Genomic DNA, 18,762 nt, shown 5'->3' with positions numbered 1-18,762 from the left:
AATGGAGGGAGAAATAAGTGCCAATCACCAGGAGACAGAGGAGAGAGAAGACAGGAAGTAAAGCATCACAGGAACACAAACCGTTCACTTGTCAAACAGCACATCTCTAAACCATTTCCCCCGTAGACAGACATGCATTCTCACATCACTACAGCAAAGACTTCACAGCCATACATCTGAAATGTAGAGGCTGTCACACCCGCATCTGTTTCACTTGTCTTTGTCTCCACCCCCCACCAGTCTCCCATCTCCCCGCATTATCCCTTGTGTACTTATACCTGTGATCTCTGTTTGTCTGTTGCCAGTTCGTCTTGTTTTGTGTCAGGTCTTATCAGCGGGTTTCCTGTTTCGCCTGTTCTCAAAAGTCTTTGTTTTCTAGTCTTCCCGGTTCTGATCTTTCTGCCTGTCCTGGTCCTGCTGTTCTGTTCCTGATTGCCCTTGACCTGCCTTGTGCCTGCCCCCTTTGTTATAATAAATATTCTGAGATTGGAACTATCCGCTTCCTGTGTCTGCATCTGGGTCTCATCCTGAGTCGTGATAGAGGAGACTAAATACAGGATCAATCAACTACCAATACAGAACAGAGATAATACTGGATCAATCAACTACCAATACAGAACAGATCAGAGATAATACTGGATCAATCAACTACCAATACAGAACAGATCAGAGATAATACTGGATCAATCAACTACCAATACAGATCAGAGATAATACTGGATCAATCAACTACCAATACAGAACAGATCAGAGATAATACTGGATCAATCAACCACCAATAAAGAACAGATCAGAGATAATACTGGATCAATCAACTACCAATACAGATCAGAGATAATACTGGATCAATCAACTACCAATACAGAACAGATCAGAGATAATACTGGATCAATCAACTACCAATACAGAACAGATCAGAGATAATACTGGATCAATCAACTACCAATACAGAACAGATCAGAGATAATACTAGATCAATCAACTACCAATACAGAACAGAGATAATACTGGATCAATCAACTACCAATACAGAACAGATCAGAGATCATACAGGATCAATCAACTACCAATACAGAACAGAGATAATACTGGATCAATCAACTACCAATACAGAACAGATCAGAGATAATACTGGATCAATCAACTACCAATACAGAACAGATCAGAGATAATACTGGATCAATCAACTACCAATACAGAACAGATCAGAGATAATACAGGATCAATCAACTACCAATACAGAACAGAGATAATACTGGATCAATCAACTACCAATACAGAACAGATCAGAGATAATACTAGATCAATCAACTACCAATACAGAACAGAACAGAGATAATACTGGATCAATCAACTACCAATACAGAACAGAGATAATACTGGATCAATCAACTACCAATACAGAACAGAGATAATACTGGATCAATCAACTACCAATACAGAACAGTTCAGAGATAATACCGGATCAATCAACTACCAATACAGAACAGATCAAAGATAATACTGGATCAATCAACTACCAATACAGAACAGAACAGAGATAATACAGGATACAAAGTCAAAGGATTCTCACCCGGTGAATGGACTTGTCTTGTGATTCTCACCCGGTGAATGGACTTGTCTTGTGATTCTCATCGGGTGAATGGACTTGTCTTGTGATTCTCACCCGGTGAATGGACTTGTGAATGCACAAATAGCACATGAACATACATTTCAGTAGCGAACTCAACAGCGGTCTGTTCTTCTTGGTATAAGACAGGATGATGGCCAGTATTTCCTTCAACAACACCCTACAGATACACATTACAGCTGGATTCCTTCAACAACACCCTACAGATACACATTACAGCTGGATTCCTTCAACAACACCCTACAGAGATAGGTACTCAGTCTCACCACTAGTCCAGTAGTACTACATTATATATCAGTCTCACCACTAGTCCAGTAGTACTACATCAGATATCAGTCTCACCACTAGTCCGGTAGTGAGTGCCACTACATTAGATATGGAGTACGCCACGGTGCATGCCCGTGCGTTCAGGTTGATGTGTCGCAGCACAGCCCCGTGGACTAGCGCCCCCTGCAGGAAGTTAACGTGTCCTACAAGCACCTTACTTAGACCCATCTTCATCAGGGCCTTGGGCCTCTCCAGACTGGCACAGCACACACCTGGAGAGAGAGCGAGAGAGGGGAGACAGAGGGGAAAGATAGAGAAAGAGAGATATATAGAGGGAGCGAGAGATAGAAAGTGAGAGGGAGAGAAATAGCGAGAGGGAGAGTGAAAGAGAGGAAGAGGGGAAGAGAGGAAGAGAGAAAGAGAGGGAGAGAGAAAGAGAGGAAGAGAGAAAAAGATTCAGGAGAGAGAAAGAGAGGGAGAGAGAAAGAGAGGGAGAGAGAAACAGAGAAACAGAGAAACAGAGGAAGAGAGGAAGAGAGGAAGAGAGGGAGAGAGAAACAGAGAAACAGAGGAAGAGAGGAAGAGAGGAAGAGAGGAAGAGAGAAAGAGAGAAAGAGATTCAGGAGAGAAAGGATAAACATCGTAAGGAGAAATAAAGAGGAGACCTTGTCATCAAGTGTTCAGGGTCCATTTACTAGTGATCTACACCACACAGTCCCAGGGTTGAAACCACAGTGGAGATGTCATAGGCATTATTGATTACCTGTTAAACATGACCTACACATCTCTGGGAACAATCTCTGGTTCTCTCCAAACACAGCCTCACTACAGTACATGGGCTCCCGAATGACGCAGCGGTCTAAGGCACTGCATCTCAGTGCTAGAGGCGTTACTACAGACCCTGGTTCGATTCCAGGCTGTATCACATCCGGCTGTGATTGGGAGTCCCATAGGGCGGTGCACAATTGGCCCAGTGTCATCCAGGTTTGGCCGTCATTGTACCGTAAATAATAATTTGTTTTCAACTGACTTGCCTAGTTAAATAAAATAATTCTGCATCAAGGAGCTTCACATATGTGAAGCAGACCAGGGTCCTATACTATTTAAGATGTGCTTGATTGAGCTTGCCTGTTGAAATGGACTAAAATAGCCAACTGGTCCTCCAGGCAGACTGAAGCAAACGCTCACAGTATCTGAAAGATTTCAAATAGTAAATCAAGTCAGATGCAAACTTTAAAAGGAATTACGTTAAAATCTCCCTCAGGTTTTTCTTGCGATCATGTTACTCGTAAATATCTGCTCCGAATGATGATTCAAAGACGTCTGCAAGGAGAACGAGGTGTCAGTTACGACATGACACCTTGAGTTTGAAAACATCTATTTTGGTTATTGAACTACAGTAAATCTAGTGGATTAACACCCGGTAAAGGAAACGTGGTACGTATTTACATCATAGGTCCCTGATCTGTCCTACACACAAATGCATAATTACGAATATGAATGTCATTCTCTGCTTGTTTCACAAGTTTATACAGCACAGCACAGTACAATAGAGCACAGTAGGGTACATTAGCATAGAGTAGAGGACAGTAGAGTACAGTACGTTTAGTTCAGTAGAGTATAGTTCAGTACAGTATAGTTCAGTAGAGTACAGTTCAGTACAGTATAGTTCAGTAGAGTACAGTTCAGTACAGTATAGTTCAGTAGAGTACAGTTCAGTACTGTACACAGTGAGGGAAAAAAGTATTTGATCCCCTGCTGATTTTGTACGTTTGCCCACTGACAAAGAAATGATCAGTCTATAATTTTAATGGTAGGTTTATTTGAACAGTGAGACACAGAATAACAACAAAAGAATCCAGAAAAATGCATGTCAAAAATGTTATAAATTGTTTTGCATTTTAATGAGGGAACTAAGTATAGTTCAGCACAGTATAGTTCAGTACAGTACAGTTCAGTACAGTACAGTATAGTTCAGTACAGTATAGTTCAGTACAGTTCAGCAGAGTAAAGTATAGTTCAGTACAGTATAGTTCGGTCCAGTACAGTATAGTTCAGTCCAGTCCAGTCCAGTACAGTATAGTTCAGTACAGTACAGTATAGTTCAGTACAGTACAGTATAGTTCAGTAGAGTAGAGTATAGTTCAGTACAGTTCAGTAGAGTATAGCATGGTTCAGTAAAGTACAGTTCAGTACAGTATAGTTCAGTAGAGTATAGATCAGTACAGTATAGTATAGTTCAGTACAGTGCAGTTTATTAGAGTATAGTTCAGTACAGTATAGTTCAGTAGTATATAGTTCAGCAAAGTAGAGTATAGTTCAGTAGTATATAGTTCAGCACAGTAGAGTACAGTACAGTATAGTTCAGTAGAGTATAGTTCCGTACAGTACAGTATAGTTCAGTAAAGTACAGTTCAGTATAGTATAGTTCAGTAGAGTATAGTTCAGTACAGTTCAGTAGAGTAAAGTATAGTTCAGTAAAGTACAGTTTAGTACATTATAGTTCAGTACAGTATAGTTCAGTAGAGTATAGTTCAGTATAGTTCAGTATAGTATAGTTCAGTACAGTATAGTTCAGTATAGTTCAGTATAGTATAGTTCAGTACAGTATAGTTCAGTATAGTATAGATCAGTACAGTATAGTATAGTTCAGTAGAGTATAGTATAGTACAGTATAGTTCAGTTCAGTATAGTTCAGTAGAGTATAGTTCAGTAGAGTATAGATCAGTACAGTATAGTATAGTTCAGTACAGTGCAGTTTATTAGAGTATAGTTCAGTACAGTATAGTTCAGTAGTATATAGTTCAACACAGTAGAGTATAGTTCAGTAGAGTATAGTTCAGTACAGTGCAGTTTATTAGAGTATAGTTCAGATCAGTATAGTTCAGTAGTATATAGTTCAGCACAGTAGAGTATAGTTCAGTAGAGTATAGTTCAGTAGAGTATAGTTCAGTAGAGTATAGTTCAGTACAGTACAGTACTCTATAGTTTAGTAGAGTACAGTAGAGTATAGTTCAGTACAGCAGAGTAGAGTAGAGTAGAGTATAGTTCAGTACAGTACAGTACTCTATAGTTTAGTAGAGTACAGTAGAGTATAGTGCAGTACAGCAGAGTAGAGTAGAGTAGAGTATAGTACAGTACAGTACTCTATAGTTTAGTATTGTACAGTACAGTAGTGTATAGTTCAGTACAGTACAGTATAGTTCAGTACAGTATAGTTCAGTACAGTATAGTTCAGTACAGTATAGTTCAGTACAGTATAGTTCAGTAATGTTCAGTAGAGTATAGTTCAGTACCACTCAGGTGTCAGCGACTGCTCATGAGTGTCAATGTGAAAGCAGTGTTTCCTGGGAAAGCAGTTAGTGGTGACTGACAGACACACTGTCAAGAATCCCAATGAAAGAAAACGCGTCAGCCACAGAAGAAGAATTCAAATCATATGTGGGAAGCTGTGGAGGAGAGCAGACCAGTGTCTGCTCACAGGTTGGATAACATCAGAGAGGTGACAAGGCAAAGATACAAACCTCCAAATGGTCACGGGCTACAACAGAACTGCCTGGCCTCAGAGAATGGAGCAGCTACCCCACTCGCTACAGGGATAGCACACAGCGAGAGCACATCTATCGGAGCGGGACGGGCTTGTGCTATATCAAGAAAGGATTGTCATCCCGGGCTTCACAGAGAGAAGTTCTACTACAGATACACAAAAGGTCACATGTGGGCTGACAAAGTGCAGAGAAAGAGCCAAGACGTCGGTGTGGTGGCCGGGCATCAGCCATGCAGGTTCTGTACAGAGAACAAACCAACTCAAAAGAGTTGTCATCACACCTCTACCTAAGGGTCCGTGACAGAAGATCACAGCCAACCTGTGTGAGCTAGAGGACACGAAATACCTCCTAGTGCTGGACTACTATTCTAGGGACATAGAAATAGCTCACCTGCCCACTCACCTGCCACTAGCCAGCAGGTCATCACCCGCCTCAAAGGTATGTTTGTAAAATGGGGGATACCTACCAAGCTCGTTAGCGACAACGCTACTCAGTTTGTCTGCACTGAGTTCATGGAGTCCAGAAAGAAGTATGATTTCACTCATACCACCTCCAGTCCCCATTATCCACAGGCAAATGGAGCTGCGGAGAGAGCTGTACAGACAGCTAAGCAAATTCTTAAACAACCAGAACCCACATATGGTTCTGATGTGCTTGCCGAGCTACGCCCCATCAGCACAACAGGAGCAAGCCCAGCACGACAGGACGTCAGATCCGGAAGACGGTCCTGGATGGGGAAACTCCAACCAAAATGCATCAGCCACGGCAGCGTTAAACAGAAGGACCAGTAAGCCAAACAGGCTTACCAGTTCTTCTATAACAAGAAGCATTCAATTACACCCTGGACAGATTGAGATCCTACGTTGTGGAAAAACTGAACACGGCACCGTTGCTCGGAGAAACAGGTGGACACCTTCAGGATTTTCCAGAGTCACCTACTACAGAGAGACAGAACAACGATAGAGTCACCCAGTCTATCAGTGAGGACAGCACACAGGCCCCACCTGTGAGCCAGCCAACTCCCATACCCTCGCTCAGTCCACCACCTCAGCCAGCCTCACTACAACTGGTGAGAATTGACCTCCAGAGGTTGAGAGGGAAAACTACAACTGGTGAGAATTGACCTCCAGAGGTCGAGAGGGAAAACTACAACTGGTGAGAATTGACCTCCAGAGGTCGAGAGGGAAAACTACAACTGGTGAGAATTGACCTCCAGAGGTCGAGAGGGAAAACTACAACTGGTGAGAATTGACCTTCAGAGGTCGAGAGGGAAAACTACAACTGGTGAGAATTAACCTCCAGAGATCGAGAGGGAAAACTACAACTGAGGTTCTAGAGACGCTTGAGAAAATATAAAGAAAAAAAAAAAGAGTTATTGGAACAGCAACTGTTTGAGGATAATCCTCCCGTTGCTGTGGACAACCCCCATGTCTACCCCCATTGTCCAAGTTGACATAGTTATGTGTATTGTCGTTAAAGAAAAACAAAATTTACGGGACTATGTTGCAAAAAATATATATGTTATTGAAATACAAATAGTTTGTATTGAATCGGTCCACAGGGTGAATATTTGTATTAGGTAGAGTAGTTTTGATTTCTCTCAGAAAAGGAGGGATGTAGTGATGTCTGTTAGATATCTCCGTTAATTGATTGGTTATGTGTGTCATCGTTATAATCGGATATGACTAACATAGCAATGAGGACTAGCACGTAGTAGCTTGGTGGACTGCACGTTAATTGTCTGATTTAAGAGTTATTAAATGTAACAAAATCGGATAATTAATTTGCCTGTATTGGCCATTGTTGTTGTTTGTCATCATCCGGCCCAGATTTTATTTTGACAATAGAACAGTTTTAATCAGCCTTCTTTCTTTCTTCCCGTCAGAAGTTTTTGTGTCAGTCCGTCCTCACCACACGTGCATCTATTTACAAAACAATGGGAAGGATCTCTCTGGAATTTAAAGGCACACGTGACTCTGTGTTTTGATTTAGATTTAAAATTTGTAAACAACATTCATGTAATCTTACTACTTTGGGAAACAAAATGACAAAAACTAGAGTCGTAATGCAAACATTGAGTGCTGTTAATAATAAGTTAAAGTTGTTGAACTGATCTGATAAAAGACAAGGGTATACATGATGGTGCTTTGGCGCCACCAAGTGGAGAGATCCCTCAATAACAAGATTACACCGTTTTTCCCAATTGTTTACACACTAAAATTGGAACTTGAAACACAATCACCGAAACCTGAAACTCATGTACCAAATCCCTAAACCAAGTCTGCAAAATTGCAAGCACAATTCCTGCTTTGTCATGCTGGAGGGTCATGTCAGGATGAGCCTGCAGGACGGGTACCACATGAGGGAGAAGGATGTCTTCCATGTAACGCACAGCCTTGAGATTGCCTTCAATGACAACAAGCTCAGTCCGATGATGCTGTGACACACCACCCCAGACCATGACAGACCCTCCACCTCCAGATCGGTCCCGCTCCAGAGCACAGGCCTCGGTGTAACGCTCATTCCTTCGACGATAAACGCGAATCCGACCATCACCCCTGGTGAGACAAAACTGCGACTCATCAGAGAAGAGCACTTTTTGCCAGTCCTGTCTGGTCCAGAGACGGTAGGTTTGTGCCCATAGGCGACATTGTTGCCGGTAACGTCTGGTGACGACCTGCCTTACAACAGGCCTACAAGCCCTCAGTCCAGCCTCTCTCAGCCTATTGTGGACAGTCTGAGCACTGATGGAGGGATTGTGCGTTCCTAGGGTAACTCGGGCAGTTGTTGTCACCATCTTGTACCTGTCCCGCAGGTGTGATGTTCGGATATACCGATCCTGTGCAGGTTTTGTTTATACGTGGTCTGCCACTGCGAGGACGATCAGCTGTCCGTCCTGTCTCCCTGTAGCGCTGTCTTAGGCATCTCACATTACGAACATTGCAATTTATTGCCCTGGCCACGTCTGCAGTCCTCATGCTTCCTTGCAGCATGCCTAAGGCACGTTCACACAGATGAGTAGGGACCCTGGGTATCTTTCTTTTGGTGTTTTTCAGAGTCAGTAGAAAGGCCTCTTTAGTGTCCTAAATTTTCATAACTGTGACCTTAATTGTTTACCGTCTGTAAGCTGTTAGTGTCTTAATGGCCTGCCTGTGGCTCAGTAGGTAGAGTATGGTGTGTGCTGAGTTTAAATCACACTTTTTGCAAAACACTACACACAGTTCTCTACATCAGGCACAACATTCAAAATTAAAATCTCTTTAGTCCCGTTGGAAAGCAACACCAATCACAATGCCAAGCTCTATACACCAATTGGCAACACCCACTCCTCATAGGTGTAAACACTTACTGCTGAATTGTTCACTTAGAAATCAGAGCTTTAGCACTATAAAAGGCCACAGATGAGCTCTCCTGTTTTGGAGGAAAATGGAAGTCAATGGTGAAGCAAGAGCTAGAGGTGAAGGAGTGAGAGGAGGACGAGAACGAGGAAGGACAGTTGTCGCAGATGAGATCATGACCACATTGGTTGACCATGTGCTCAACCATGGGTTGAGTATGAGGGAGGCAGGGCAGAGAGTTCAGCCCAACCTGAGTGTCACGTCCTGACCAATATAAGATGTTATTTTCTATGGTGGAGTGGTCAGTGGGTGTGTTTTGGTCTACAGGGTGCCATTTGAGCGAAACTCAGAGAGGGTTAAAGAACAGCTCTATGAATATGTGCAAGTAAGTACTATACTGTGAATTTACTATCATATCAGCACTGTATAGACACATAACAGTGCTGTAATCCAGTGTATTGTGCCTCACCATATTGACTGGTCTAGGTCTATGTCACATATTGTCTCTGTTTCAGAGTCTTGGAGCTGGATGCCGCTGCAATTCAGCACGTTTATATTTACATTGAGGCTGGCTTCAACCTAGCCAAAAAAGGATGGGGACGGAACATTATTGGCCACCGTGCCATTGTGAATGTCCCTGGACAGCGTGGAGGGAATATCACCATGTGTTCAGCCGTTAGCCAGCAAGGCGTCCTCATCACCATGCCAACCTTGGTCCCTACAACACCGCCCTCCTCACATTCCTGGACACACTACATGCCATCCTCATTCCTGCTGAGCAGAGCAGAGCAGCCCAGGTATGTTGTCATCTGGGACAACGTGAGTTTCCACCGGGCTGCTCTGGTCCGCAACTGGTTCATCGACCACCCACAATTTATTGTTCTATACCTCCCACCATATTCCCCATTCCTAAACCCTATTGAAGAGGGTTTTTTTTCCGGCATGGCGATGGAAGGTGTATGACCGCCAGCCCCTTGCATGCATGCCTCTTCTCCAGGCTATGGAGGATGGATGTGGTGAAGTTGATGTGGGGGCTTTCGGCGGCTGGATCCGTCACTCCAGAAGATTCTTTCCCTGCTGTTCAGCCAGGGAGAACATGGCTTGTGATGTAGATGAGGTGCTATGGCCAGACCAAAATAGGATGCAGTCTAATGTCTTTCTTACATTTTGCATGTGTTTTTGTCTTTTTGTGTTTAGAGTTTTGAAAGAATGAACCACTTTCATTTTTGTTTTGTACAGAACTCTGTTACTGAATGTTTTCTCATGTTGGGTATGGAAAATGTTCAAAAATACTGCATTTTGGAAATAAATGACAATGTTTTTGTTACTGTATTGCATTTGTGTTTATTTTTGTATATTTGCGTAGGTGTACTGTAACAATCTTTTACAACACTGACAATGCAAAAGGCAAACCTACTGCTGGGATATTTATATTAGTGTTTTGTGTTGAGCACATTATAAACCTACTGCTGGGCTATTCATAGTAGTGTTGAGCACATTAGTGTGGTGTTGGTAGACAAATCTTTCCATATCATTTTGATGCAAAAAAAAAAACATTTTGGAAAGAGCTAAAACCGTTTTGACTGTAGTGTTTGCTTTTGCTATACATTTGTAGAGGTTTGTTTAGCGTTTTGGGAAAATGGCCCAAAGCTTCAGCAAACGTGTGTAAACAATTGTTAAACTGTAAATATCTGCATTTTGGCCTAGTTCAGCATACTGGAACTAAACAAGTAACTCAATAAAATATGATGAACTGAAACTCAAAGGTTAAACCAAAGGTAAATTGCCTATTGATAATAAATATAAAGAGGGTAAAAACTACATTTCCCAACATTTAATCAAGATGATCCTGTGTTGGCTCAAGCCTGATTCCACCTCATTTTAGAGAAATATTTCACTCATATGTAGCACGTGATATATGTTAGATTTAGTTCAGTTTTCTTGTGATTAACCAACATTTCAGGGATTTTTTCCCCCCCGGTTATTAAACTAATTGACCGACTTAGGTTGAATTACTTTATTTTTTTAGTTTGGTTATTTTCTGAGCCGATCTACTTTGAAGAACTACAGTAGTAAAATGATTTGGTCAGACAGCTCTGCAGCATAGGTTACTTAAGCATGCTAGACAAATAGGATGACTACAGACAGACAGTACAGTATAGGGAGCGTATAAAATATATATACAAAAGTATGTGGACACGCCTTCAAATTAGTGGATTTGCCTATTTCAGACACACCCATTGCTGACAGGTGTATAAAATCAAGCACAAAGCCATGCAATCTCCATAAACAAACATTGGCAGTAGAATGGCCTTACTGAACAGCTTAGTGACTTTCAATTTTGCACCGTCATTGGATGCCACCTTTCCAACAAGTCACTTCGTAAAATTTCTGCCCTGCTAGAGCTCCCCCAGTCAACTGTAAGCGCTTTTATTGTGAAGTGGAAATGTCTAGGAGCAACAACGGCTTAGCCGCAAACTGGTAGGCCACACAAGCTCACAGAAAGGGACCGCCGAGTGCTGAAGTGTGTAAAATTTGTCTGTCCTCGGTTGCAACAATCACTACCGAGTTCCAAACTGCCTCTGGAAGCAACATCAGCACAATAACTGTTCATCGGGAGCTTCATTAAATGGGTTTCCATGGCCGAGCAGCCACATACAAATCTAAGATCACCATGCGCAATGCTGGGCGTTGGCTGAAGTGGTGTAAAGCTTGCAGCCATTGGACTCTGGAGTAGTGGAAACTCATTCTCTGGAGTGATTAATCACGCTTCACCATCGGCAGTCTGACAAATGAATATGGGTTTGGCGGATGCCAGGAGAAAGCCTACCTGCCCCAATGCATAGTGCCAACTGTAAAGTTTGGTGGAGGAGGAATAATGTACTGAAACTGTTTTTCATGGTTCGGCCTAGGCCCCTCAGTTCCAGTGAAGGGGAATCTTCATGCTACAGCATACAATCACATTCTAGATTATTCTGTTCTTTCAACTTTGTGATAACAGTTTGGGGAAGGCCGTTTCTTGTTTCAGCATAACAGTGCCCCCATGCACAAAGCGAGGTCCATAAAGAAATGGCTGGTTGAGATCGGTGTGGAAGAACTTGACTGGCCTGCACAGAGCCCTGACATCAACCCCATCTAACACCTTTGGGATGATGTTCTTGTGGCTGAATGGAAGCAAGTTCCCGCAGCAATGTTCTAACATCTAGTGGAAAGCCTTCCCAGAAGAGTGGAGGCTGTTATAGCAGCAAAGGGGGGACCAACTCTATATTAATGCCCATGATTTTGGAATTAGATGTTTGATAAGGAGGCGTCCACATACTTTTGGTCATGTAGTGTATATAACGTTAGGTTTGGCTGGCAGACTGCTTCTGCTTGAGCAGAGATGAGATGATGACTTTATGGAATGAAAAATAATAAATAAATCAATATACAAACAAACAAATAAAAACCCATTTGAAATATTCTATTATTTTATAGTAATTTCCTATTGATGTCTACCCAATGTGGACCTGACAGAGACAAGGGAATGTTTTCAATGTTTTCAATGATCTCTATTTTTTTGCTTTGGAATTTACATTGAAAAGCTTTATTTCATAATAAACCGAACCAACCTTAAAAAAAGCACTTATCGCTCAGCGTTAGTGTTCATCCAAAAACAATGAGGGACCACATCTTAAGTGGGAGCAGAATTTAACACAACACATGTTTTTAAAACTGGGACTCAGGGGATGGTTTCTCTTTGGTATAATAGGCAGATCTGACAGAGCAACTTGTTTCTCTTATCTTCTTACACCCTGGCGGAGGAGTGTACGGACCAAGGGCTGCCCACCCACTGGCTTCATCAAAAAATATTCTGATAAAACAATTACATTTAAATTCCAATGAATTTGGCTAAGATACATTAATCATACAGTCGAATTCAGTTCACAACATTTAGTCAATAAAGATTTTCGTCAAATAAAACTTTGATTGTAAAAAATGTCATGTCTGACTTAAAAGATAGATGTCTTCTTGTCCTCCGTGGTGAAGTCGGCCTCGTTGCCCTTCTGGTAGTCTGCCGCCGGTGTCTGGCACACATCCCAGTCCGGCTCAGAGCACCTCTTCTTGGAGGAGGCATGGAGGCTTCCCCGGTGGCTGATCTTCAGCACCCGGATGGCTATCAGGTAAAAGATCTCACACACGTTGAGCACTATACACACAGCCGACGCCCCTACCATGAAGTAGGTGAACACCCTCTTCTCCGTGGGCCGGCCGATGTAGCAATCCACCTGGTTAGGACAAGGCCAAAGGTCGCATATGACGCGTCGCGGCAGGTCAAAGTTGTTGTAGATGAGATGCAGGAGGTAGAGGAACGCCACCTCGATGGCCGTCTTGAAGAAGAGGTTGAGGAGATATGTCCACCAGAGTCCTCCGTGCTTCTGTCCTGTGTTGTCGTAGAGACGGGCGTTCTCACCGTGTGTGATGCGGTACTTGCGCTCGCGTTCTTCGCGGTACGCCACGTGCATCACGACCATGAAAGAGGGACAGGTGATGAAGATGAGCTGGAGTGCCCAGATCCGGGTGTGGGAGACAGGGAAGAAGTGGTCGTAACAGGCATTGGCGCAGCCGGGTTGGCGGGTGTTGCAGTCAAAGTCTTTCTGATCGTCAATCCAGACACGTTCTGCGGCCACGACGAAGACCATGACTCGAAACACGAAGACCACGGAGAGCCAGATGCGTCCGAATACGGTGGAGTATTTATTGACCCCGCTAAGCAGGGCCTCTAACGTCTTCCAGTCCATGGTGAGATTGGAGTGAGATGCCTTCTTTCACCGTTGAACATTCACCTGGATGCGTGGATGAGCTTCTGTCTTTGGACTTTAATGGAAAGCTGGGGGACGAAGAGAAGGTGATTAATTAATATGTGTGTGAACAACCATGGTATGGATTGAGCCAGTCCATCTGCCATTTCAGGGAAAGGGAACTACCTAAAATAAAGATCCTGACTTAACACTGGCATCGCCTTTGCCTGCCCTACTGGATGGCTACAGATTGATAGGTAGAAAAGATTTGTAAATAAAGTTTTAAACAGCATGAAAAGTATACCGGCTGAACAACATATAATACAACTCTTCAATGTCACATAGAAATACATTTCTTCTGGGTGCTAAAGTCTTTTCTTTTAAAAAGATCTGTTCACAGCTTTTTTTCTTTAGACTCTGATCAAACTTTTCATCCAAATCCCCCTGTGTCTCTCTTTCCATCTTCTGAAGCTGTTGGCTTAAAGGAAGGTCTTTTTTAAAATTTATTTAAGAAACGGCTGCTTTATCAAAACACTCTTTGCCTTCCATCAAGAGTCTAATGCTCACAAAATCACATTTTGTTGTTGCAGGATTTCATAGAACATCTTGGGCATAGACGTCTAGTTTTGATTTACATTTGGTTGAGTTGTCAATGTAAAATCAACCAAAACAATTTCAGTATGTCATTGGATTTAGGTTAAAAGTTGGGTGAAAAAAGGGACAAAATGCCTTCATGCTGATTACTTTTTGCAAATCCAATCAGTTTTCATCGTTGATATAACATCATTACACTGATTGTTGTGGTTGAAATGACGTGGAAACAACATGGAATGATATTCAAAAACAAGTAAATGATCATTTGCTTGTTGCTGAATACACATCCTTTTGAGGCATTCGGAAGGTCATGTTAAAATGTTGTCATTCAAACACAAAAGTGACTCGTATCAATATTACTTATTGATTAATAGCCCTACTTACAGTTGTTTCAGATCACTGAGCTGACGTTCCGTCCATCTTAGCTTGGCCGTTTTCTCTGTTCCAACTTCAGTCTGCTTTGACTATTGAATGCCGGGGCTTAATAACAAGGGCCGGTCTATGTCTGGACACTGTGGTTTAAACCACACTCTGGAGGTGTGGTCCGCAAGCTTTGGAATCAGTTCAGCTCTTTGTCACTAGCCAGTTAGTGATGCAATACCCTATTCAAATCAAATGCACTATCAACATTGGAGTTGTCACGGTGACTAAGTGTCCCCAACACACACAGGTGAGTATGGTTTGGTATCACCCTACGTCTGCCTAGACGCCCTCCTGTATCCGGCCCTGACAGATTTCGAGATAAACATGATTCCAAACAGGAAAGCTGATCGTTTAAATGCCAGGACAGCTGGAGCCATGGTACGGCGGTACCAGGATGTAGACATAGGGCACTCCAGTCCCACAGAGAACTGATATGGTGACCACTATGGTGATTCATATTATTCTATTATATATTTTTTTGATACTCAAACAAATCTGCGTTGTAGGTACACTCAGCCTAACCAAAGCGGTGTTCATGCCCATTCAGCAATGTACACTTGTACATTTACATTTGAGTCATTCAGCAGACAAAGACGCCTCTTATCTAGACTGACTAGACAGTTCATTCAGCTAGGGAAGGTGTCACGGACTGGGCAGACTTCACGGACTGGGTAGACTTCACGGACTGGGTAGACTTCACGAACTGGTCAGACTTCACGGACTGGTCAGACTTCACGGACTGGGCAGACTTCACGGACTGGGCAGACTTCACGGACTGGTCAGACTTCACGGACTGGGTAGACTTCACGGACTGGTCAGACTTCACGGACTGGGCAGACTTCACGGACTGGGCAGACTTCACGGACTGGGTAGACTTCACAGACTGGGCAGACTTCACGGACTGGGCAGACTTCACGGACTGGTCAGACTTCACGGACTGGGTAGACTTCACGGACTGGTCAGACTTCACGGACTGGGTAGACTTCACGGACTGGGTAGACTTCACGGACTGGGTAGACTTCACGGACTGGGCAGACTTCACGGACTGGGTAGACTTCACGGACTGGGTAGACTTCACGGACTGGGCAGATCACTTAGTTCCATCCTAATGCTGCCAACCTGTACATTAAACTATTTTTTAATTCATTTCGTTATCAAGGTATGTCATTTTGTGGTTCTCTTTCATTGCAGGTGTGTTTGCAAGCTGCATGCCACGTGCACAAGGGGGGAAAAAAATACTTTATTACACTAAGATCCATGTGATATTCTTTTAGAGGGACTCTTGAGCAAACTTTATTCAAAGTTTATACATCACGTATGATCATTGTCTGTGAGATTGTTTCATAAAATATGTGATCCATTTCATGAATGTAGCCTTCCCTGTAGCTCAGTTGGTAGAGCATGGTGTTTGCAACACCAGGGTTGTGGGTTCGATTCCCACAGGGGGCCAGCACAGAAAGATACTTTTTTTTAATGAAATGTATGCATTCACTACTGTAAGTCGCTCTGGATAAGAGCGTCTGCTAAATGACTAAAATGTGACATTGTGTAAAGCGTTGAAAGCGAAACTACTTAATTCAATACCTTCTAGTGGAACACTGTTTCTCTTCTTGTAGCAGACGGTATGTCATGTAAAATGGTTGCTGGAATGAACAAGAGGCTTTGGATCTGATTTACTATAAATTGTTTTTGTGCCCAATAGATCCAAGTCCAAATTACATAAGTTAAAAATCATTCTGATATTTTAGCTGAAATTGAAAAAAACAAAAAACATTTATATTTACAGAAGACAAAGAAAATAGTTCATAGGTCATTAAAATGTTTTATTTCATTAAAATGTTTTATTTCAAATTAGAACAATCTTTATGCTTGAAATTATATTACACATGGTATCAAAGAGCATATCAATAACTGAAGACTACAAATCAATCAATAAAATGTATTTATAAAGCCCTTCTTACACCAGCTGATGTCACAAAGTGCTGTACTGAAACTCAGCCTAAATCCCCAAACAGCAAGCAATGCAGATGTAGAAGCACAGTGGCTAGGAAAAACTCCCTAGAAAGGCAGGAACCTAGGAAGAAACCTAGAGAGGAACCAGGCTATGAGGGGTGGCCAGTCCTCTTCTGGCTGTGCCGGGTGGACATTATAACAGTACATGGCCAAGATGTTAAAACTTTCATAAATGACCAGCAGGGTCAAATAATAATAATCACAGTGGTTGTCGAGGGTGCAACAAGTCAGCACCTCAAGAGTAAATGTCAGTTGGCTTTTCATAGCCGATCATTCAGAGTTAGAGAGAGCAGTTAGAGACAGTCCACCTGTCCCCAGTCCAAATAACAGATAACATGTCATTCTCTAATATTGAATGACTAAACATGTCAAAAAGACCTCACATTTTGTCAGTGACTTTACAAACAACATTTTGGAGTATCAGACTCCTTGAAATGTATCTTTATAGTCTAAACAGTACATGTGCCTTTGACACAGACATGACAGAATAAAGTCACAGACATGACAGAATGGACTCCCGAGTGGCACAGCTGTTAAAGTCACTGCATCTCAGTGCTAGAGGCGTCACTACAGACCCTGGTTCGATCTCAGTCTGTATCACAACCTTTCTGTGATTGGGAGTCCCATAGAGTGGCGCACAATTGGCTCAGAGTCGTCCAGGTTAGTGTTTGGCCGGGGTAGGCTGTCATTGTAAATAAGAATTTGTTCTTATCTCACTTGCCTAGTTAAATAAAGGTTAAATTAATACAAATCAAAACATGTAAATAAACAATGGTTTCACAGACATGACAGAATGGTTTCACAGTTAAGCAATGGCTTTTTTCTGGCCACTCTTCCGTAAATCCCAGCTCTGTGGAGTGTACGGCTTAAAGTGGTCCTATGGACAGATACTCCAGTCTCCGCTGTGGAGCTTTGCAGCTCCTTCAGGGTTATCTTTGGTGTCTTTGTTGCCTCTCTGATTAATGCCCTCCTTGCCTGGTCGGTGAGTTTTGGTGGGCGGCCCTCTCTTGGCAGGTTTGTTGTGGTGCCATATTCTTTCCATTTTTTTATAATGGATTTAATGGTGCTCCATGGGATGTTCAAAGTTTCTGATATTTTTTTATAACCCAACCCTGATCTGTACATTTACATTACATTACATTTAAGTCATTTAGCAGACGCTCTTATCCAGAGCGACTTACAAATTGGTGCATTCACCTTATGATATCCAGTGGAACAACCACTTTACAATAGTGCATCTAAATCTTTTAGGGGGGGGGGGTGGGGGTTAGAAGGATTACTTTATCCTATCCCAGGTATTCCTTCGAGGTAGGGTTTCAGGTGTCTCCGGAAGGTGGTGATTGACTCCGCTGTCCTGGCGTCGTGAGGGAGCTTGTTCCACCATTGGGGTGCCAGAGCAGCGAACAGTTTTGACTGGGCTGAGCGGGAACTGTGCTTCCTCAGAGGTAGGGAGGCGAGCAGGCCAGAGGTGGATGAACGCAGTGCCCTTGTTTGGGTGTAGGGCCTGATCAGAGCCTGAAGGTACGGAGGTGCCGTTCCCCTCACAGCTCCGTAGGCAAGCACCATGGTCTTGTAGCGGATGCGAGCTTCAACTGGAAGCCAGTGGAGAGAGCGGAGGAGCGGGGTGACGTGAGAGAACTTGGGAAGGTTGAACACCAGACGGGCTGCGGCGTTCTGGATGAGTTGTAGGGGTTTAATGGCACAGGCAGGGAGCTTTGTCCCTGACCTGTTTGGAAAGCTCCTTGGTCTTCATGGTGCAGTTTGCTTAGTGGTGCCCCTTGCTTAGTGGTGCCCCTTGCTTAGTGGTGCCCCTTGCTTAGTGGTGCTCCTTGCTTAGTGGTGCCCCTTGCTTAGTGGTGCCCCTTGCTTAGTGGTGCCCCTTGCTTAGTGGTGCCCCTTGCTTAGTGGTGCTCCTTGCTTAGTGGTGCCCCTTGCTTAGTGGTGCCCCTTGCTTAGTGGTGCCCCTTGCTTAGTGGTGCCCCTTGCTTAGTGGTGCCCCTTGCTTAGTGGTGCCCCTTGCTTAGTGGTGCTCCTTGCTTAGTGGTGCCCCTTGCTTAGTGGTGCCCCTTGCTTAGTGGTGCCCCTTGCTTAGTGGTGCCCCTTGCTTAGTGGTGCTCCTTGCTTAGTGGTGCCCCTTGCTTAGTGGTGCCCCTTGCTTAGTGGTGCCC

At 43.2% G+C, this 18,762-nt stretch overlaps 1 protein-coding gene across 1 annotated transcript; it reads right to left on the bottom strand.

Moving 5' to 3' along the window:
• Window positions 1–12,310: 12,310 nt before the first annotated feature.
• LOC115173224 (gap junction beta-3 protein-like) lies at window positions 12,311–14,634 on the bottom strand. Its single transcript, XM_029731141.1, has 2 exons — window positions 14,543–14,634; window positions 12,311–13,653 (listed from the first exon to the last, which is right to left on the bottom strand). The coding sequence occupies exon 2, from the start codon at window positions 13,562–13,564 to the stop codon at window positions 12,776–12,778; it is 789 nt and encodes a 262-aa protein (XP_029587001.1). The 5' UTR covers window positions 13,565–13,653; window positions 14,543–14,634; the 3' UTR covers window positions 12,311–12,775.
• Between the last annotated feature and the right edge of the window lie 4,128 nt (window positions 14,635–18,762).

Source organism: Salmo trutta, chromosome 34 (assembly GCF_901001165.1).
Source record: "Salmo trutta chromosome 34, fSalTru1.1, whole genome shotgun sequence".
Taxonomy (NCBI): domain Eukaryota; kingdom Metazoa; phylum Chordata; class Actinopteri; order Salmoniformes; family Salmonidae; genus Salmo; species Salmo trutta.
The sequence above is the reverse complement of the archived record's forward strand: the minus strand, read 5'-3'. Positions and strand labels throughout refer to the sequence as shown.

What these genes read in the sequence shown, in the direction of transcription:
- LOC115173224 (XM_029731141.1), bottom strand. Translation starts at nt 13,564, where the DNA reads ATGGACTGGAAGACGTTAGAGGCCCTGCTTAGCGGGGTCAATAAATAC.